The 23,393-nt window shown below is 37.7% G+C and overlaps 1 protein-coding gene and 2 non-coding genes across 4 annotated transcripts; 2 read left to right on the top strand and 1 right to left on the bottom strand.

The window, feature by feature from the left end:
* The first annotated feature begins 4,421 nt into the window (after nucleotides 1-4,421).
* Nucleotides 4,422-8,100, top strand: LOC133803575 (LEAF RUST 10 DISEASE-RESISTANCE LOCUS RECEPTOR-LIKE PROTEIN KINASE-like 2.1). 2 transcript variants are annotated; one of them, XM_062241669.1, is made up of 3 exons: nucleotides 4,422-5,126; nucleotides 6,568-6,600; nucleotides 6,874-8,100. In XM_062241669.1, the coding sequence occupies exons 1-3, from the start codon at nucleotides 4,460-4,462 to the stop codon at nucleotides 7,968-7,970; spliced, it is 1,797 nt and encodes a 598-aa protein (XP_062097653.1). In that variant the 5' UTR covers nucleotides 4,422-4,459; the 3' UTR covers nucleotides 7,971-8,100. The 2 variants fall into 2 exon arrangements, with proteins under 2 accessions (XP_062097653.1, XP_062097654.1); XM_062241670.1 differs by lacking the exon at nucleotides 6,568-6,600.
* Nucleotides 8,101-13,680: 5,580 nt separating this feature from the next.
* Nucleotides 13,681-13,787, bottom strand: LOC133807669 (small nucleolar RNA R71). The gene has a single exon (XR_009879569.1). It is a non-coding gene; the product is annotated as a small nucleolar RNA R71 (small nucleolar RNA).
* Nucleotides 13,788-23,259: 9,472 nt separating this feature from the next.
* LOC133807668 (small nucleolar RNA R71) lies at nucleotides 23,260-23,366 on the top strand. Its single transcript, XR_009879568.1, has one exon. It is a non-coding gene; the product is annotated as a small nucleolar RNA R71 (small nucleolar RNA).
* The last annotated feature ends 27 nt before the right edge of the window (nucleotides 23,367-23,393 follow it).

Raw genomic sequence — 23,393 nt, 5'->3', positions numbered from 1 at the left:
TATTCGACTATCGACCAGATGATTATAGCTTCATCAAGTCTCGCGTTTAGGTGCGACCAGTCTAGTCGCATGCTTCTATTTACTTCCTTTAAGATACACAATCTTGTAATAACTACATTTATTATATTTCTTTTTATTACCTTGATAGGCCAATCTTAACGGTGATTAAGGTTCATCGGCCCATGTAACATCCTAGAGCCTATAAATAAGAATGAGAGGGTTCAATGAATGGACTTTTTGACTCTTAGACTTTTAATCTTGGTATTCAGAGAGAAAAGTATAGTGTGATTATCCACCGAAAATTGTAATTCTCTTAAGGTTTGTGAAACTCAAGAACCCTAGTTCTTTGATCCCAGTATTGAGATTCAATATCAATAAGAACACTAAGTGGATGTAGGTCATTACCACTTAGTTGGGGCCGAACCACTATAAATTGCTTGTATCACTTTCTTCCCGTTTGATTCTCTTCTTGATTTCATTTTCGTTCTTTGTCATTATTTTGAATCTGTGTCGTTGGGCAAATTAATGGTCAACAGTTTATATTGTGGTTTTCAAGCTTTTCTATAACGTTTTTGAACGTTTGTGGAAGATTAGAAGACATTTTTATTGTTCAAAATAGGTATTTTAGTAAAACTTGATTTTTTTTAATATTTCATATTTTTGTTATGTTTTATATTATTTACCTAATTTATTTGTATTTTAATAATGTTAATATTAATTATGTTATATCTCTAAAATGTATAGTATTTTACTTAATTTTTTATATTATAATATTATTTTTTACATAATTTTTTTATTATTTACATAATGATTTTTTTAATTAGATAATAATTTATTAAATTAGGTTATCATTATATAATATTTAATATATATATATAATCAGAATTGAATAGTTGAAAAAAATTGTATATAATTGGAATTGAATTATTGAAAAAATATATACAATTAGTAATTAATTTTTTTTTATAAAAAGACTTTCTTTGCATTTGTGTTGAAAAAACTGCGGAGAAAAATGTTCTTTCTCTACGGTTTATTTAACACAACCGCAAAGAAAAATAATATTTCTCTGCGGTTTTTTGAACACAACCGCAGAGAAAGATGTGGCTTTTCTCCGTAGTTTTCGCAGCACTTTTCTCTGCAGTCGAATACACTGCGCTTTACACTACTCCCAAAAACTGCAGTGTATTACGTAAAAAAACCGCAGAGAAAAGCCTTTTTTGTAGTAGTGTCTCATTCATCAGAGAGAGAAGGAGGAGGAGATAGGGATTAGGTACATAAGGATGGAGAAGAGGCTCAACAAGTGAGGTGACAAAGTATTGCAAGGGATGCAAGTGGTGTCCAACATCACAAGGATGTGACGTACTGTTATTGGTGTAATTTAATATCGGGTCTCATACATTTTGATTTATTTACAGAATCATGATCATTCTGGGAAATGTGTGGAACTCTGATGAATGTTGATCTTTACATAGTTATATTTTAAGATAATTTGTCCAAAATCGAGTTCGAGTAACTTTAATTGAATTAATTCAAAATATGAAGTCTGAAAAAGTTATTTTAAAAACAAATTGTCTAAAAAAGTATTAAAAAAAAATTATCCGAAATGGATTTTTTTTAGATTTAGGGTCAATATGTAAAACTTTGAAAAAAAATCTTAATAAAAATTATAATTATTGAAGGGGCTTAAGCTCCCCTTAAATTAATGTGGCAGAAAGTATTGGTCACTTTATTAAACTGTAATCGGAATTGGAATCGGAATAAATCAATAGAAGAAAATAGAGATAAAATACAGGGTTTATACATTTTTAAACTATATATTTTGTCTTATTACATATTTGGACCATATATTTTATTGAATTACGTTTTGGATCTTGTGTTTTGTAAAATGATTCAAATAGATCCATAAACCTGATTTTGATGAACAAAAAATGGAATACAATAACACAGTTGTTAGGCAGAATGGTTGTGTGTTCTATTCTAAATTGTTATTTTAGTGAATTATTTGTGATTTTAGTTCAAAAAATTTTGATCGAAATCAAATTTAGGATTCTATTTGAATTATTGTACAAAACACATTATCAAAAAAAGTAATTTGTCAAAATACAAAGTCTAAACAAGTAATTTGACAAAATACAAAACCTTAGAAGATATATTAATATCAAATAAATAATTATTGATATTAAGCTCAATAACTAAATTTCACAAAAATTATCTCAAAAACAAAATGGTGAAACAACGTAAAGCAATCATAATACGAAAATTATATATATATATTTAACGGTATATTTATTTTTATTCCTCTATTATGTTTAAACTATTTATATAACTTTATAATATTTTTATTTTGTCAATACACAGGAAAGAGCTAGAAACGGGTTTTGAAGAGGGCCAATTAAAATTATTGGAGAACAAATAGTTACTATCATAAATTATCATTAAAAAAAACCATATAATTTTTTTTCTTTCAAATTTTTGATGTTCTTATTGTAAGGATTTGATCAATTATCTTGGAACTAATTGTCAAATAATAATATTCTAAAATATATACTTATAAAATAAAACAAAAAATACAACGAAAGTAATAGACTCTCTATTACTTGGCTTCTTAGGTAAGAACTGAATTTAACTTCGTTTTTTATTTTTATTATAAACTGAATTAAAAAATTTATAAAAAATCTCATTTTTTAGTATGGGAAAATACTATTTTGGCCTCTGTATTTTTTCCGAATATGCGATTGGCATTTATGTTTTGTTAAATGACAATTCCAATTTTTTATTTTACAAAATGAATCAAAATAACACTGTAGAACCGATTTTGGTCAAATATTTTCAATTATAAGATCAATTCTCGGATCGTTAGTGATACGGTGAGTTCAGATAAGTAGAGAAAGTAGTTGAGGAGCTGAGAATTAAAAATTATATTTAAATATTTTTTACCAATTCTTCGAAGTGTCATTTAACATAATACAAGCACCGATCACGTATTTGAGAAAAAACACAAGAGCTAAACTAGTATTTTTCTTTCTAGTATTGATAGTTTCCATGTTAGCACAAAAATGACAATAAATCCCATTTTTTATTGTAACGGTGATCAAATTTAAAAATTATTATAAAATTTTAAATTAAAATATGTAGTATTATTTAATTTTGAATTTAAGTACTCACCCACCCATCACCATCAAAAATCAAAAATTGAACGAAGAATTTTTCTTCTTTCAAAAAGTATGACTTATGGTCATGGCCATGTTCAACATTTTCCATACTCTTGCCACGTCAAGAGAAATTTCTTAGCACCATCCCAAACTACAAAATCAATGGATGTTATTATTAGCCAACCAATTAAGATTTTTTCCACTCCTCTCCTCGATGCACCCGATCCCTCTCTCTCCGATTGCCCTCGCCGTCGCCGGGCTCCTTCACCTCTTCATCTTCTTCTTTATCCTATTTTACGACCGACTAATACTATTTTAAAATATCATAATATTTTAATTAAAATATATAGTATTTGATTTTAAATTTATTTAAAATATACACCAAAATATTAAACACAACAATGTTATAATTTTTTTCTTCTAATAAATCACAAATATTTCAAATGGTGCCTGCTGTTGTAAAAAAAATAATATCATTTCACTGTGCATAATGTTTCAGAATTTCTAAGGAGTGATGTCCAACACTCCAAGGAAGTGGCGTAATATTATTGGTGCAATCCAATATCAGGTCTCATATATTTTAATTTAATAAGTATTATGTATTGCCGCTAAACAATAATAGAATGACAAATAACAACACTCATAATGTTTTGATGATTACTCTTAAATTCTCCTACCTATCATAACACTACAACAATTTTGATATTCAATGACTCCCTACATTGTCTTACATCAATAGTGCAAGACATTAAAAATTATGAGGGATTTTAAATGCTTTATGTTGGGAAACATTGAAATTTTTTATTAATTACTAAAATTGTAAGCCATTAAAAGTGTAAGAAAACATTGAAAATTTGAGGTCTAAATACGTGTCTGTGGGAGAGGTGATAGACTTCTAACGTCTCCCAGTATGAGAGGTTGAAAGTCCATATTTTTTGACACTTTTCAATCTCTCCCACTGAGAGACGTGAAATGTCTCTTACCTCTTTCTTTAGGAGATGTGAGATATGTACTTAGAATGACTCTACCTATGCCAAGATATTGTATATTTTTAATATCTTTCAAATAAACCATGAAGTGTAAATTTAAATGTATAGTTTTTATTTTCCAAAAAAGAAAAAAAAATATATGTGACTTAGAATTGTGGAGCAAAAATAGCCAAGTGACACTTTTATGCCAAAATGTGTTTTTTTTTCAACATAGGGACCAATTAGGAAAAGCCACGTCATCAAGCCATTTGTGCAAAAGAGCAACTATCTTCCCAAAGGACAAAATCACTTCATCTTAGTATTAGCTAACCAAACGCGATGCACCAGATTACTCTCTCTCCGATCACCCTCGCCAAACTCCTCCTCCTCCTCTTCTTCTTCTTCCTATTCTCCGGCGAATCCACGGCCACCGGAGATTCACTTCCCGACTCCTGCAACAACACGACTTTCAACTGCGGCCACCTCCGAAACATCTCTCACCCCTTCAGCGGCGGCAACCGTCCCGATCACTGCGGTCTGCCGCAGTTCCGACTCACCTGCGTCAACGATTCCACCGAGCTGACAATCAACTCGGTCAAGTACCGAGTCCTCCGACTCAACTCGTCCGAGCAAACTCTCTCGCTGGCTCGGTCAGACCTCTGGAACAAAACCTGCACCCGCGAATTCGTAAACACCACGTTCGAAGACACCGCGTTCAGCTCCGGCGCCGACAACGTGGATCTGAGACTGGCGTACGAGTGCCGTAACGTTGAGGCTGACAAGAAGCCGCTGAATATGCAGTTCGAGTGTGAGGATCACGCGCCAGCGTTCTTCTTGGTTGGACCGGTTGAGTTCGATCTACTTCTGGGAAACATAACGTGCGATGAGGTTGTTAGGGTTCCGATGATGGAGTCGTCGGGGAAGGCACTGTTGAGTAATCCATCGTCGCTTGCGGAAGCTCTGATGATGGGCTTTAACGTCAATTACACCATTCCCATGCCACCAGGTACTTTTATGGCTTTTTATTTATTTATTTATTGTATGATTTTTTTTTATTTAAGGGATTAAAATATTATTGGAAGTAAGATTTGGAATAGAGACAATATCATTTGAAAAAAATAAAAAAAAGAGATGATGATAATCTTAAATAACAGTTATAAAAATAATGATTTAAAAAAAGGGTTAATGTAGTAGTATAGTAAGTAGGTTATTACTACAAGAGAAAATACAAATTTGGCTATGTATACGTGATCGGTTCATTTGTTTTGTTAAATAATAATTCGGACTTTGTGTTTTCACTACTACAAAAAAGGTTTTTCTTTGCGGTTTTTTTACTTAATACACTGCGGTTTTTTAGAGTATTGAAAAGCGCAGTGTATTCGACCGCAGAGAAAAGTGTTACGCAAACCGCGGAGAAAAGCTACACTTTTCTTTGCGGTTGTAGTAAGCCAACCGCGGAGAAAAGAGAGCTTTCTCTGCGGTTCTAATAAGTAAACCGCGGAGAAAAGTGTACCCTAAAAATGATTTTGGTAAAAAAATTTAAATTATTAGATCAATTATCAGGTCGTTAGTGATGTTATGGATTCAGAAAAATAGAGAAAATAATCGAAGAGCTGATAATGAAATGTTATATTTGATTTATTTTTTACCAAAATTGATCACTAACAATATATTTTAAATAATTTAACGTATTAAAATTAAGCTTCAAAAATTCAATTGAATGTGTGGCTGTTTATATATATATATATATATATATAAATTTGTGTAAAATAAATTTTTTAAATTAGAATTTTCAAAATCTTAGTAAGATGTATGTTACAATTATAATGTATACAGCTATATAAAAATATTTAGTTATAAATTATCTATGTACAAAAAGTTAACGAGGTCCCTCTGGGTAAGGGCAAAACCCATGTCCCCAAATTAGCATTCCCTTTTCTTTATTTATATATATATATATATACTTTTTATAACTAAAGAAATAAAACACTTTTTTTCAATTGGGCTAATGTTGTATAATTGTATATCTTCACCCAATAAGTTGGAAAAGTTTTATAATTTATATTTATAATTAGAGATAGTACATATCAGTATATAATATGCTAAGTTAGGGTCTAACTTCACAACATGAATCAAAACTCCTTATACCAATAGAGATATTTCATGTGACTACATATTTGATCATAAAAACAAATATCGAATAACTCACCCTTTGTATATGATAATGTTGGCAACAAACATTACCATATACAAAGGGCGAGCGTTAATTCGAGGTAGTTTGCCTAAGTTGGAAAAGATAATATCACTTATCTTTAATATTATTTTCACTCATAGATTAAAATACATAATATTTCCTAGCATGCACTCTTGAAATTAGTGTGACTCACTGTACTATTGATGTTGTTTATATTTTTGTTATAAATAATTTTATCTTTTTCTTCTTCCAGGGCCACCATCAAAACAAATTCCAATCGCTATAGGTACAAAATTTATAAAATAAATCTCAAATTTATTTTAATTAATTATTTTACTTAATTTCAAATGATTTTTTTCTTCCTATATTTTCTCTTTTATGTCCTACCACTTAAATTAATAATTGATTGATCTATATAATTATATTTTTAGAAGATGTGGCAGCTATTGAAAGGGCAAAACTTAGAGGAACAAAAAAATTTGTGTCTATTTTCATTCATTTCACTATAGTAAAGATATAGTTGTGAAAGATATTCTTACTGATCAATGCATGCACACAGGTATAGTTGTGGCCACTGTGTCCATTATAATACTCTTCACAATGATTCTATGTTACCATAAAAGAGAACAATGGGTACTTAATTGGATAAAAGAGAAAAAGGAAGAGTTGGATGTGGAGGCATCCATAAGGAATCATGGATCAATTGCCCCAAAAAGATATAGTTATGCCACTATTAAGAAAATGACAAACTCATTTACACAAGAAATAGGTAAAGGCGGTTTCGGAGTTGTATTCAAGGGAACACTACCTGATGATGGACGTCTTGTGGCAGTAAAAATGTTGAATTCATCAAAGAGCAATGGCGAAGATTTTATCAATGAAGTTGTTACTATTGGTAGAACTTCTCATGTTAATATAGTAACTCTTATTGGATTTTGCTACGAAAGGAAGAAAAGAGCTCTCGTTTATGAATACATGCCAAATGGATCGTTGGATAACTTTATTTTCAACAAAGAAGCTTCAGGTGAAGAAAATAATCGTCTAGAAAGGAAGACATTGTACCAGATCGCCATAGGCATTGCGAAAGGATTGGAATACTTACATTGTGGTTGCAATACACGGATTTTGCATTTTGATATAAAACCTCAAAACATTCTTTTAGATGAAGACTTTTGCCCTAAAATTTCTGATTTTGGACTTGCCAAGCTTTCGATGAAGAAGCATGAGAGCATTGTGTCGATGGTCGGAGCTAGAGGTACTATAGGATACATTGCACCCGAGGTGATCACTCGAGGCTACGGTGGAGTGTCTCACAAATCCGATGTTTATAGTTTTGGAATGTTGGTTCTCGAAATGGTTGGAGGTAGAAATAATTACGATGTTGCAGCTTCTCGTACCAGCGAAATATATTATCCGAATATAATGTATAAGGATTTGGAAATAGAAAATAATGAAGCAAGTATTATGAGAAACATGACTGAATTAGAAAAAGAAATGGCAAAGAAGATGATATTAGCTAGTTTTTGGTGCATTCAAACAAATCCGGCAGATCGACCATCTATGAGTAAAGTAGTAGAGATGTTAGAAGGAAGTCTACAATCCATAGAGATTCCACCAAAGCCTTCAATCATGTTTTCTCCTTCAAGGTCTCCATAACTATCCACTTCACTTTCAATGTAAAAGTTTTCTAGTATGGACTTATAAAAAATTAAAAATATCTATTACTTATATTTAAGAGATAGTCAAAATATGTTATTGACTTTTTATTTATTTATTTTTTTTGTCATATTGTTTTTCTTTCTTCTTTCACTTATTGAATAATTGGCTAATTTTTCAATATTCTTTTAAACTAGTATGTGTGTAGAATATAGTGTTAGATCAATCAACCTTATTTATTTTCCTATCGTAAGGTAAATATTTATTTGATATCATGTGTTTTATTGAAATACGGATTTGATATCTTTATTCAATAATCTCATCTACCCCTGTAATTTGAAATCCTACATATTTGGTTTCTTGGACCAAAATTTGATCAATATGCCACCCACCTTTGTTTCTACGAGTTTTGGAAGCATAATCAAAAGGTCGACTTCAGCTATCTGTCCGAGCGCTTGAGGCGAACTCTAATGACCCGATGTGCCATTCGCCTGGAGGAAGAAGAAAGAGCCAAAATTCCTACTTCCCCAGAGATTTCCTTGGCAACGGGGATTGACGGTGCGGATAACGAAGCTGGCGCTGCTGTCGATCAAAACGTTCCTCAAGATCCTCCAGCCTCATAGTCTTTTATTTCTTTTTATCTTTCGAACATGTGACTTACGGGTCGTGATGTAAAGATAATTGCTTTTTAATTTTTATTGCTGCACGGGCAACTTTTACTTTTAACGAACAATTACATCCGAGCAGTTTCTGCTTGCGGTGTAAAGGGATTCCTTTTGATATTATAATATTTGCATTTTATTATAACATCTGTTCGCATGACCGAACTTAGCATAGTACTTTTGGTTTGATTTAACAAAATACAAAACTTTGAAAAATACTCTAAGTACCATAGTGTGCTTTCACTTATTTTGCTCATGTGTTTACATATCTTTCGATATGCTTTGCTTTACTAGATGCCTTAAATGCCCCACAAGTGATTGAGGAGCTTTAGGTCCTTGGCCACTTGCCTTGGCCAAAACCTGTTCGGACATTACTGCTCGTAGCAAAGAATTTAATACAGCAAAACAACACACGTAATGAGCAAATACTTGTAATAAATACAATAATTGGCAAGAATGACTGGCTGCGCACAGTCCCTTATATTTCTCGTAATAAATGGACAAAACATGTATGTACGAGTGATCAACAAGATCTTACACTTATAAGCGATTAGTCATGTAAAATGACCAACCATTTTTCATAACTTGTAAAAAGTAAAATTAATACAAGTCAATTCTTTAAGAAGAATTGTTTATTGATAGTAGTTGCGCATGTGTTCTCCATTCCAATAGCGAGGAATGAGATCTCCATTTAAGCAAGCAAGTTTATAGGTGACTGGATGGAGGACTTCTTCAATCTGGTATGGTCCTTCCCAATTAGGTCCGAGTACTCCAGCAGCATGGTCGTGGGTGTTAAGGAAAACCCTTCGAAGTACTAGATCTCTGACATTGAATTTCCTTTTGCGTACTTTAGAATTGAAATACCGGGCGACTTTTTGCTGGTAAGTTGCTACTCGAAGTTGGGCTTGCTCACATTTTTCATCAATCAAATCCAAGGACTCCATTAATAGCTGGCTATTAGAGCCTTGACCATACGTTATTCTGCGATGCGACGGCGGATCTAACTTAACAAGAAACATAGCCTCATATCCATAAGCTAAGGAAAATGGAGTATGACCTGTTGTTGTTCGATGAGAAGTTCTGAACAACCAAAGGACTTCAGGCAATTGCTCTGGCCATGCTCCCTTTGCTTCCTCAAGTCTTTTCTTCAGAGTATCCTTTAGTGTTTTATTGACTACCTCGACTTGTCCATTTGCTTGAGGATGAGCGACTGAAGAAAAGCTCTTGATAATTCCATGTCGCTCGCAAAAATCTGTGACCAGATCACTATCAAATTGGGTGTCGTTGTCTAAGATAATCTTCCTTGGCAATCCATAGCGGCATACGATGTTTTTTACCACAAAATACAGCATTTTCTTGGTCGTTATGGTCGCGAGTGGCTTAGCTTCGGCCCATTTAGTGAAGTAATCAACGACAACCACAGCGTATTTAACCTGCCCTTTCCTGTGGGCAGAGATTCGATTAAATCCATACCCTAGACCACGAACGGCCACAGACTTTGCATCTGTTTTAGCTCATTAGGGGCTGCTTGTGGAATTTTGAAGAACCTCTAGCACTTGTCGCACCTCTGCACGAATTCCATCGAGTCTTCATTCATCGATGGCCAGAAGTATCCTTGCCTTAGGATCTTTTTTGATAAGCTCTATTGGCGTCAGGTAAGTTCTCTTCCCTTGTTCTTTTCTTTATCACATTGGGGACAATGTGCATCTTAAGTTTGGGGGGGAGCTTATTTTGTTTTATTTTTTGTTTTCTGCGTTTTTTAGTTTAGTTTTCTGTAGTGTAAAGGTTAAACCATCATTCTTGTCTGTACTTGTTTTGTCTTTGCTCGTGAAAAGGAAATTGAATTCAACTGTGTGCTTGGTTCAATTGTTTTAGAGTTGAATTTAAAAAAGTTTTGTGGGAAATTTTTAATATGTTTTGAAAAGACAACATTTTGGATTGTATTATATGTGTTTGACTAGGGTTGGTGGAATGACAATTTGAATCTAATAGAACTTGCATTATTTGGCTTTTGAGGCGAAATTCTTGATGACATGTGTTTAGAAAAGTGATTTAGGCAATTTTATTGGATCGATTGTGCCTTTCAAGCCGACCTTGAGTTAATTATCCTTAGTTACCCTTTTTGAGCCTTGAACTTGGTTTTTGTTCTTGATCATACTACTTAGAGCCTAAATTTCTTAACTTCTTTATTTTTGTTTTCCTCTCCTTTTGTTATCATAAGCATATAATCTGTGGGAAAGAAGAAGGAAAAATAGTAAGAAGTTGGTATGATTGGAATATAGTATGATTGTACAAAAAGAAGAGAGAGAGAGAAGTCTTTGAAAAAAAAAAAGAGAATAATATCACTTTGTCACACTCCTTGATCATATATATATATAGAAAATAATAAGTTTGGGGGAGTGTGATTTGAAAAAAAAAAAAAAAAGTGATAAGTCTAAAAAAAAAAAAAAAAAAAAGGGAAATAATTAAAAGTGTTGTAATCTCTCTCTCTAATTGTATAAAAGGGTGATTTTTGGTGTGGTAAAGAGAAATTTGGTGGGTTTCAAGTTTTTTTTTATGCTTATGGTAACGACTGAGCTTAAATGAGAATTTCATCTACCCTTACCTAAGCCTAACACTATAACCTGTGAAAGTCCTTTTGATTTCAAAACATGTGTTGTTGACATTAGTGGAGAAGGTCAAGTAATGCAAGCATATTGTAGATTTGGTTTGTGGAATTGTCTGGAATGAGTTGAGCATATATGATAGAATGCAAGTGTTGTAGTCATTTTCATGATATATTATTGATTTCCCTAATTGAACTGTATAAGTTGGACTTTAAGGCAATTGAGCTGAAATTCTGGTTATAAATATTGCAATTGAGATTTCATGAGTTTTGGCAAAGCAGTGTAGATGGTAATGATGGTTTACCTTGTTCGTTTGTGTTTGTTTCTTTTTGTTAGTGTAACTTGGTCTTTACTCGAGGGCGAGTAAAGGTTAAGTTTGGGGGAGTTTGATGAGTCTAGTTTTTATTATGTTTTGGTGATGTTTTTAGTAGTCTTTTATTTTGTTTTTCCTTGTTTTAGCGCGGGTTTATGCTTTGTTTGGTTGTTTTTGTGAATATCAGGAAGAATTGAGCATGTGAAAGAAAATGCCAAAGAAAGGGAAGAAATAACCGAGTTTTCCATCATATTTTGATCAAGAATGGTTCTCAACACAATTTGGAAGTGTTGGTGAAATTTTGGGATGAAAACTTGAAGAAATGAGATTTCCCTTAAGAGCCACGGCATGAGCAAAAGGGAGCCGCGGCTAGGTGGGAAACAGAAGCATTGTTTTTCAGGAAGTCTTCGGGCTGCGGCATGGCTAGATAGAGCCGCGGCATAGATGGGTACTCTGCCCAGAATTCGTCGATGCGGGCTGCGGCATGGCTTCAGAGAGCCGCGGCATGAAAAGGACCTCCTGCCCAGAAATTTTTATACGGGCCGCGACATAGTGCATGTAGAGCCGCGGCCCGCCTCTTTAAAATTCGAAATCTTAGGTTTTTAAGAGGGGAAAAAGAAGAGAGAAGGACGTACGGACGAAGGGAGGAGTTCTGGTTTTGAAGGCTCAAGCTTAGAGTATTTTTACATGTTTTTCTTCCTGATGTTATCTTTAATTTCTGTTGTGATTAGCACTATGACTATGAACTAATTTTCTGTTTAGGATGTTCAATTGAATCTCTTGAATTTCTGTTATGACCTAATGCAATTTTAATTTCCTCTTCTTCAATTCCATATAATTTGTTCTTATAGAGTGATTATTGATTGGCCATCTTTAGTCACATTCATATGTTTTAAAGTCAAAATCTGAGAAGTGAGATTTAATTATGCTTTGGTTATATTGGACATAATTCTAATTTAGAACGAAAGTATCTGAATTAATTGTGTAACTGTTATTAAGTTGTGGAATTTAATGCTACCTTTGTGGTTCAATTTACCATAGAAATATAGGAAATTGTCACCTAGGTTGAGTTTATAATTCATAGTATGATTATAGGCTGCTGTTTCAACTTGTTAATTGAATTAGGTAAAAAATAAGAAGAATTCATACTTTGCATTAGGGAATAATAGGAAGGATAGTTGATGAGATTGAATATCCTAATTGTTTCTCAGTGATTAAATTAAAAGTCTTATTATTAGTTATTATTCTATTTAATTGTCGATTATTATTTCTGCACTTTATTGGTTCTTTTGCTGTATTTTACAAAAATCAAGAATTTTAATTCATCAAATAGAACAAGAAGTTAATTGACTGGTAATTGATAACTCAATCCTTGAGGACGATACTTGGTTTTACCATTTTATTACGAGTTTGCGACTGTGTGCACTTGCATAGCAAAATTATCGCAACAAGTTTTGGGCGCCGTTGCCGGGGACTGAAAATTATCAATATCAGTCTAATTAATTTTTATTCTAATTTGATTTTAATTTCTCTCGTTTCTAATCTGTTTAGTTGCTTAATTTGTCTATCTCAGGTGAATTTTGGTATATGCGTGGCAGAAAAGGAAAAGCCACACTTGTTCCTTTGAATCCCGAGATTGAAAAGTCCTGCAATCAAATCAGAAAGAATAAGAGAGAGGCCCATAAATCTGTAAAGATGGCACATAATGAAGGGGATGGCAGGAATGTTCAAACTCCTGGAGTTGTACGAGGGGTTCAGGCTCAACCCAATGCTGAGAGGAGCCTGCGAGATTATGTGCTACCCACTCTGACGGGAGTACAAAATAGTATATGCCCACCAACTGTAGAGGCCAACAACTTTGAAATAAAGCCCGCCATTCTACAAATGGTGCAGTCCTCTGTGCAATTCAATGGGTTGCCCTCTGAAGATCCTCACACCCATTTGTCTAACTTTCTGGAGTTGTGTGGAACCTTCAAATATAATGGGGTGAGTGATGACGGCTCTTCCCATTTTCTCTAAGGGACAGAGCTAAAAGCTGGCTGAACTCTCTGCAGCCAAATTCCATTGTCACCTGGAAAGATCTAGCTCAGAAGTTTTTGTCCAAATTCTTCCCTCCGTCCAAAGCTGCTAAATTAAGGGGAGAGATAAATAACTTTTGCCAGAATGACGGAGAATCATTATATGAGGCGTGGGAACGGTTTAAGGAACTCCTGAGAAGATGTCCTCATCATGGCATTGAACAGTGGATGCTAGTACAGAACTTCTACAATGGTTTATGTCCGACAACCAGAACCATTATTGATGCTGCAGCAGGTGGCACTTTTATGAGCAAGAGCGCAACTGGTGCTTATGAGCTGCTGGAGGACATGGCTACAAACAACCATCAGTGGTCAGAGGAAAGATCATCAGGAGTTAGAAAGGTAGCTGGGGTGCATGAGCTAGATGCAATTACTGCTTTAACAGCGCAAGTAGCCTCTTTGACCAAGCAGTTGCAACAGAGCAGTGTATCTGCTAATGCGGTTCAGATGGCAGTGAGGTGTGAAATGTGTGGTGGTGCTCATTCTGTCGATCAGTGCCCTATTTGTATGAATAACACCCCAATGGATCATGCTCAAGTTCAGGCGGTGGGAAATTTTCAGAGGCCACTCAACAATCCATTCTCCAACAACTACAATCCAGGGTGGCGAAATCATCCAAATTTTTCGTGGAAGAATAATCAAGGCCAACAACCTCCGTTTCAGGGCCAGTTTCAGAATAAAATTCCTTAAGGGCCGCGGCATAGCCATGTGATGCTGCGGCATTAGGGGTTCCAGAGGCTCACGAATTTGGCAGTATAGGGGCGGGCCGCGGCATAGATGAGGAGGGCCGCAGCATTAAACCCAAGATTTCCCAAAATAATGAGGCCGGCCGCGGCATATGGGTGAGAGAGCCGCGGCATTACATCCTGGCGATTCGATGCGGGCCGCGGCATAGTCAAGGTAATGCCGCGGCCCTAGTCCGAAAATTGGGATAAAAAGCCCTAAATCAGCCATTGTCTCATTCATTCACTCTCACAATATACATCACACTCCAAACATCTTTCTCTCTAATTTTTTTTTAGACTTCCATCAGTCAAGGAGACCACAAGAAGGATTTTTGTGCCATTCAAGTAAGTGTATCTTCTCTAGTCTAATACTTTTGATTGGAGATTAGATTGCATTGTGGTGTTGTGGATTGTCCTTTGTTGTTCTTGTGAGAAGATTAAGGGTTTTGCCAACTATTGATAGTGGGAATTATTGTTTGAGGCTATTGATTGTGGGAATTACTGTTTGAGGCTATTGATTGTGGGAATTAGTGTTTGGGGTTGTTGATTGTGGTAATTAGTAAGTTTGGGGGGAGTGACACCAAAAAGGAAATTATACTCAAGTTCTTGAGAGCATATTTGGGGGTTTAGTTGGTTCTTTTTGAAAGATATTATGGGTCCTAAGCAAAATCCCCTTAGAGGCACCTCCTCCAAGAAAGCATCCTCATCACATACTCAACCACCACCAACACCACCTGCCCCAGCTGAGTATGACACTAATATATTTGTTAATAAGGACGCTGCCGAGTTGTTTAAAAAGATTTATGAAAGATCGGTGGTAAGGGAAAGGGGGTTTGACTTTAATGAGGTCCCTGTTGTACAACACCCTGGTTATGAACTTATCAAAGCTGAAATAGTGCGACGTAGATGGAATTTGTTTTGTGACTCGAACCATGTGGATTCAGCCAACTGCTCTATTATATATGAATTTTTCGCCAACTTCTCATATCAAGATGCAGAGCAGAATAATTTTGTCAGGGGCAAATTGGTGCCTACAACAGCCTATGCATTCAACCAATTACTGGGTCTTCCCTCTTTTTTTGCACAAGAGGATGAATACTGGCAGTTGGCCCATTTCGAGGAGCCAGACTATGATGCGGTGGCTGCGGTCTTGAGTATGGAAGGGGCACGTTTCAGTTATCATAATGGGAGGCCCAAAGAGTTGTTCAGGTGGCAGCTAAACCCCGTTGCGAAGGCGTGGTTTTATTTTGTGAGTGCACGTTTACTGCCGACGTCTCATCTGTCTTCTGTTGATCGAGAGCGTTGTTTGTTAGTGTATGCTATCATGACTCAAAAGAAGGTCGATGTGGGCCGCATTATTCGATATAGCATACGCAACATCAGTAGATTCAACACTACCGCTGGTGTCGCCCATGGTACCTTCCTTTCGACTTTATGCAGCACTTATGAGGTACCAACCTTTTCCAGCGATCTAGTCCGGAGGCCAATGGGGGCAATCAATCAGACCTTGTTTACGGCCTTCCCTCCAGCCTCTCTTACGCAGCCTCCCTCTACTCAGCCAAATAAGCGCAGTCGGGCTGATGAAACAGGGGATCCGGATCAAGCTGAGGAGGAGGAAGTAGAAGAAGTGGGTCCCAGCAACCCACCTGAAAATTTGGCAATTGGAGGACCGATTGATGAGCACACGCAGCATACGCATGCTCGATTGGATTACATTATTCAACAAAATCAGTATTTAATCCAATCGCAGCAGGCGCAAAATCAGCACTATAATGACTTTATGGTGCAACAAAATGAATATGGGCGGGCTCACATTGAGGAGTTGAATACTTTGGTCACGAGGTGGACTATGAGTTCAGCTGATGAGAATTATTTCACTCCACCGCCACAGTACACTCCATATCAGTGGCCACCTCCACCACCTCCACCATTTAAGAATTTGCTCAAGTACTACATCCTTCATGGCTGGATTGAGTTTTCTCTGGGCCTCTATGGATGGCTTGCTATTCTCCTCCAATAAGATTTTATGCATCACTGTCGCTGGGCTTATTCCTCTAATATCTGCCAATGTCCACCCAATGGCCAATTTATGCTCCCTTAGAACCCTCAACAGTTTCTCCAATTCTACCTTTGACAGGTCAGCTGACACAATGACCGGTAAAGTTTCATTCTCTCCCAAATAAGCATATTGCAAGTGATCTGGGAGAACCTTTAATTCCAACAATAATGTAATCCAATCGAGCATGCGTATGCTGTGCGTGCTCATCAATCGGTCCTCCAATTGCCAAATTTTCAGGTGGGTTGCTGGGACCCACTTCTTCTACTTCCTCCTCCTCAGCTTGATCCAGATCCCCTGTTTCATCAGCCCGACTGCGCTTATTTGGCTGAGTAGAGGGAGGCTGCGTAAGAGAGGCTGGAGGGAAGGCCGTAAACAAGGTCTGATTGATTGCCCCCATTGGCCTCCGGACTAGATCGCTGGAAAAGGTTGGTACCTCGTAAGTGCTGCATAAAGTCGAAAGGAAGGTACCATGGGCGACACCAGCGGTAGTGTTGAATCTACTGATGTTGCGTATGCTATATCGAATAATGCGGCCCACATCGACCTTCTTTTGAGTCATGATAGCATACACTAACAAACAACGCTCTCGATCAACAGAAGACAGATGAGACGTCGGCAGTAAACGTGCACTCACAAAATAAAACCACGCCTTCGCAACGGGGTTTAGCTGCCACCTGAACAACTCTTTGGGCCTCCCATTATGATAACTGAAACGTGCCCCTTCCATACTCAAGACCGCAGCCACCGCATCATAGTCTGGCTCCTCGAAATGGGCCAACTGCCAGTATTCATCCTCTTGTGCAAAAAAAGAGGGAAGACCCAGTAATTGGTTGAATGCATAGGCTGTTGTAGGCACCAATTTGCCCCTGACAAAATTATTCTGCTCTGCATCTTGATATGAGAAGTTGGCGAAAAATTCATATATAATAGAGCAGTTGGCTGAATCCACATGGTTCGAGTCACAAAACAAATTCCATCTACGTCGCACTATTTCAGCTTTGATAAGTTCATAACCAGGGTGTTGTACAACAGGGACCTCATTAAAGTCAAACCCCCTTTCCCTTACCACCGATCTTTCATAAATCTTTTTAAACAACTCGGCAGCGTCCTTATTAACAAATATATTAGTGTCATACTCAGCTGGGGCAGGTGGTGTTGGTGGTGGTTGAGTACGTGATGAGGATGCTTTCTTGGAGGAGGTGCCTCTAAGGGGATTTCGCTTAGGACCCATAATATCTTTAAAAAAGAACCAACTAAACCCCCAAATATGCTCTCAAGAACTTGAGTATAATTTCATTTTTGGTGTCACTCCCCCCAAACTTACTAATTACCACAATCAACAACCCCAAACACTAATTCCCACAATCAATAGTCTCAAACAGTAATTCCCACAATCAATAGCCTCAAACAATAATTCTCACTATCAATAGTTGGCAAAACCCTTAATCTTCTCACAAGAACAACAAAGGACAATCCACAACACCACAATGCAATCTAATCTCCAATCAAAAGTATTAGACTAGAGAAGATACACTTACTTGAATGGCACAAAAATCCTTCTTGTGGTCTCCTTGACTGATGGAAGTCTAAAAAAAAATTAGAGAGAAAGATGTTTGGAGTGTGATGTATATTGTGAGAGTGAATGAATGAGACAATGGCTGATTTAGGGCTTTTTATCCCAATTTTCGGACTAGGGCCGCGGCATTACCTTGACTATGCCGCGGCTCGCATCGAATCGCCAGGATGTAATGCCGCGGCTCTCTCACCCATATGCCGCGGCCCGCCTCATTATTCTGGGAAATCTTGGGTTTAATGCCGCGGCCCTCCTCATCTATGCCGCGGCCCGCCCCTATACTGCCAAATTCGTGAGCCTCTGGAACCCCCAATGCCGCGGCATCATATGGCTATGCCGCGGCCCTTAAGGAATTTTTATTTTTTTGATTTTTTTAAAGTTTTTTTGATTTTTCACGTTTTTCACGATTCTAAAAGTCCAAAAATATACCAAATATCCATTGTTTACAAATACAAAATTAAAAAAAATAACAAGTAAAAATATAGGGTGCCTTCTACAAGCGCTGTCGTTAACGTCATTTAGCCGGACGCTGAACCCCTCTTCAGAGAGGCTTCAGAAGGAGGATAGACTTCGCTTGATCAAAACTACCACCCAAGTAGGGTTTCAATCTCTGACCATTGACTTTAAAGGAATCACCTGAGTTGCCCCGAACTTCTACAGAACCATAAGGAAAAACTTGAACTACAGTGAATGGCCCTGACCATCTTGACTTCAATTTTCCAGGAAACAGTCGAAGTCTTGAATTGAACAGAAGTACCTGCTGCCCTGGTTGGAACTCCCTTCTGATTAAGTTCTTGTCATGCCAAGCCTTTGTTCTTTCTTTATAAATCTTGGCATTCTCATAAGCCTCATTTCTGAACTCGTCAAGTTCATTCAGTTGCAACAGTCTTCTTTCACTAGCGGCACTCCAATCATAATTTAACTTTTTCATAGCCCAAAATGCCCTATGCTCCAATTCGACTGGTAGATGACACGCTTTACCAAACACCAACCTATAAGGAGGCATGCCTATTGGTGTTTTGAATGCAGTTCTGTATGCCCAAATCGCATCATCTAACTTTTTCGACCAATTTTTCCTCGAACTGTCAACGGTCTTCTCAAGGATGCTCTTGATTTCTCTGTTCGAAACTTCAGCTTGCCCATTTGATTGAGGATGATAAGGCAAAGCTTTTCGGTGATAAACTCCATAACGAGCCAGCAGTGCATCCAATTGCTTATTCACAAAGTGTTTCCCTTCATCGCTAATCAGAGCTCGGGGAGTGCCAAATCTAGTAAAAATATGTTTATGCAGAAAATTAAGCACAGTTTTACCATCATTGGCTCTAGTTGCTGCAGCCTCCACCCATTTGGATACATAATCCACTGCCAATAGAATGTATTCATTGTTGTAAGATGGTGGAAAATGCCCCATGAAATCGATGCCCCATACGTCAAACAGTTCCACCTCAAGAATCCCTTGTAGAGGCATTTCGTTTCTCCTCGAGATATTGCCAGTTCTCTGACATCTATCACAAGCCTTGACAAACTCATTGGCATCCTTGAATAATGAAGGCCAATAGAAACCGCTTTGTAATACCTTAGCCGCCGTTCTTGATGCTCCAAAATGCCCTCCGCATTGTTGAGTATGACAGTGATTAAGAATGGACTGCATCTCTTCTTCAGGAACACACCTTCTGATAATCTGATCAACACAGTGCCTATAGAGAATAGGTTCCTCCCAATAGTAGTGTTTCACCTCAGAAAAGAATTTCTTTAATTGCTGCTTTGACATTTCAGAAGGCACAATTTTTGCAACCAAAAAGTTCACTATGTCTGCAAACCACGGGACAGCTAAAGTCTCACTTACCCCAAACAACTGCTCATCAGGAAAATGATCATTGATTTGCACCGCTTTCTTATTTTCAGTCTCCTCCACCTCAAGTCTAGAGAGATGATCAGCTACCACATTCTTGCTGCCCTTCTTGTCACGAATCTCCATGTCAAATTCTTGAAGCAACAGAATCCATCTAATCAGGCGGGGCTTGGCATCTTTCTTTGACATCAAGTATTTAATGGCAGAGTGATCAGTGTAGACAATCACCTTGTTACCAATCAGATATGGTCTGAATTTATCGCAAGCAAACACAATAGCTAGCAACTCTTTTTCTGTAGTAGCATAATTCAGCTGAGCATCATTTAGAGTCCGACTAGCATAGTAAATAGACCTGAATACCTTGTCAATCCGCTGTCCCAGAACTGCCCCTACTGCGTAATCACTGGCATCACACATCAACTCAAAAGGCAATTCCCAATTCGGAGCTATCACAATTGGAGCAGAAATAAGCTTTTCTTTCAAGAAATTGAACGCCCTCAAACATTCGTCATTAAAATCAAAGACAACTCCATTCATAAGCAGATTCGAGAGAGGCTTAGACACCTTTGAGAAATCTTTGATGAATCTTCGATAGAACCCAGCGTGACCAAGAAAACTTCTAACTCCTTTGACTGAAACTGGTGGAGGCAGCCTTTCAATGGTAGAAATTTTCGCTCTATCTACCTCAATTCCCTCACTTGAAATTTTATGGCCAAGAACAATCCCCTCTTTCACCATAAAATGGCATTTCTCCCAATTCAACACCAGATTAGCCATCTCACAATGACGCAGCACGTTCTCCAAATTACCCAAACAGAGGTCGAATGATGAGCCAAAAACAGAGAAATCATCCATGAAAATCTCAATACACCTGTCTACCATGTCTGAAAATATGGCCATCATGCACCTTTGAAATGTTGCAGGGGCATTGCACAGTCCAAATGGCATTCTCCTGAAAGCAAATGTGCCATAAGGACATGTAAAGGTTGTTTTCTCTTGATCCTCTGGTGCAATAGCGATCTGATGGTACCCAGAATACCCATCCAAGAAACAGTAGTAGCTGTGGCCTGCCAATCTGTCAAGCATCTGATCAAGGAAAGGCAAAGGGAAATGATCCTTCCTTGTTGCCTTATTGAGCTTGCGGTAGTCTATACAAATCCGCCACCCCGTTACAGTTCTTGTTGGAATGGGTTCATTGTTCTCATTTTTCACTACAGTCATTCCACCCTTCTTAGGTACCACTTGCACAGGGCTCACCCATGCACTATCAAAAATTGGGTAGATTACCCCAACATCCAACCATTTAAGAATTTGCTCAAGTACTACATCCTTCATGGCTGGATTGAGTCTTCTCTGGGCCTCTATGGATGGCTTGCTATTCTCCTCCAATAAGATTTTATGCATCACTTTCGCTGGGCTTATTCCTCTAATATCTGCCAATGTCCACCCAATGGCCAATTTATGCTCCCTTAGAACCCTCAACAGTTTCTCCAATTCTACCTTTGACAGGTCAGCTGACACAATGACCGGTAAAGTTTCATTCTCTCCCAAATAAGCATATTGCAAGTGATCTGGGAGAACCTTTAATTCCAACGGTGGTGGCTGCTGAATGGAGGTTAGCGGTTTTTCAGTCGCATCCGCTAATTCTTGGAACTTTTTCCAATATGGTAAGAAAGAATTGATCCAGTTGACACATTCTCTGATCTCAGCGTCCTCATCATCATCGCCCTCATCACCCAATAATACTGCCTCTAAGGCATCACTGCTCATCCTTCTCTTTGAGACTGCCTTTTCTATCACATCCACACTAAAGCAACTGTCACTAGCCACCGGATACTTCATCGACTTGAAGACATTAAAGACCACCTCATCTCCTTGAACTCTCAGCTTAAGCTCTCCTTTGTGAACATCAATAAGAGCTTGGCCTGTGGCTAGAAATGGCCTACCAAGAATAATAGGGACATCTGTGTCCTCCTCCATGTCCAGAATAATAAAGTCAGCGGGAAATATGAACTTATCCACTTTCACGAGAACATCCTCAATAATACCTCGTGGATGTGTTAACGATCGGTCTGCAAGCTGTAAAGTGACAGTTGTTGGTTTTGCCTCCCCCAAACCAAGTCTTTTAAACACAAATAAGGGCATCAGATTGATACTTGCCCCCAAATCACATAAGGCGTGCTTGCATTCAAACTTGCCAATGGTGCAAGGTATGGTGAAACTCCCCGGATCTCTCAGCTTTTGGGGTAACTTCCTTTGTAAAATAACGCTGCACTCTTCAGTGAGTGCTACAGTCTCATAGTCCTCCATTCTCCTTTTCTTTGACAAAATCTCCTTCATGAACTTAACATAACTGGGCATCTGCTCCAAGGCCTCAGCAAAAGGAATGTTTATGTGCAGCTTTTTAAACACCTCAAGAAACTTAGAAAACTGTTTATCAAGGGTAGTCTTTCTAAGCCTCTGAGGGTATGGAACTCTAACTGGCTGCTCAATGACAACTGGGGGACTCTGTTCTGACTTCTGATGGTCTTCAGTAACCCTTTCTGACTCAAACTGTGCACCCATCTCTTTTTTCTGAACCAGTGCCTGTGGAGGTCTAGGCTGCTCTGTTTGCTTCCCACTCCTCAGAGTAATTGCCTGAACTTGCTCCTTGGGGTTGACTTCAGTATTACTAGGCAAGTTTCCCTGGGGTCTGTTATTGAGCATATTGGCCAACTGCCCAACCTGTGTCTCAAGGTTTCGAATGGAGGATCTGGTCTCAGTCATAAATTGAGTCTGTGTATTAGTAAGAGTCAACAAGGCAGCTTGCAGTTCATTAGGTCTCTCAGGTTGATGCATTGATTGTTGAGGCCTAGGCTGCAGTGATGACGAAGCTTGATTCATAGGTGGCTGAGGCATGTTATTCTGAAACTGGCCCTGAAACGGAGGTTGTTGGCCTTGATTATTCTTCCACGAAAAATTTGGATGATTTCGCCACCCTGGATTGTAGTTGTTGGAGAATGGATTGTTGAGTGGCCTCTGAAAATTTCCCACCGCCTGAACTTGAGCATGATCCATTGGGGTGTTATTCATACAAATAGGGCACTGATCGACAGAATGAGCACCACCACACATTTCACACCTCACTGCCATCTGAACCGCATTAGCAAATACACTGCTCTGTTGCAACTGCTTGGTCAAAGAGGCTACTTGCGCTGTTAAAGCAGTAATTGCATCTAGCTCATGCACCCCAGCTACCTTTCTAACTCCTGATGATCTTTCCTCTGACCACTGATGGTTGTTTGTAGCCATGTCCTCCAGCAGCTCATAAGCACCAGTTGCGCTCTTGCTCATAAAAGTGCCACCTGCTGCAGCATCAATAATGGTTCTGGTTGTCGGACATAAACCATTGTAGAAGTTCTGTACTAGCATCCACTGTTCAATGCCATGATGAGGACATCTTCTCAGGAGTTCCTTAAACCGTTCCCACGCCTCATATAATGATTCTCCGTCATTCTGGCAAAAGTTATTTATCTCTCCCCTTAATTTAGCAGCTTTGGACGGAGGGAAGAATTT

The sequence above is a fragment of the Humulus lupulus genome, chromosome X (assembly GCF_963169125.1).
Source record: "Humulus lupulus chromosome X, drHumLupu1.1, whole genome shotgun sequence".
NCBI classification, from domain to species: Eukaryota; Viridiplantae; Streptophyta; class Magnoliopsida; order Rosales; family Cannabaceae; genus Humulus; species Humulus lupulus.
This window is presented reverse-complemented; position numbering and strand designations above follow the sequence as displayed.

Bases quoted from the DNA above. Each gene is read 5' to 3' on its own strand.
- LOC133803575 (XM_062241669.1), top strand. From the start codon at position 4,460: ATGCACCAGATTACTCTCTCTCCGATCACCCTCGCCAAACTCCTCCTC. The intron at 5,127-6,567 runs GTACTTTTATGG...TTCTTCTTCCAG, and splicing joins CACCATTCCCATGCCACCAG to GGCCACCATCAAAACAAATT. The intron at 6,601-6,873 runs GTACAAAATTTA...GCATGCACACAG, and splicing joins ACAAATTCCAATCGCTATAG to GTATAGTTGTGGCCACTGTG.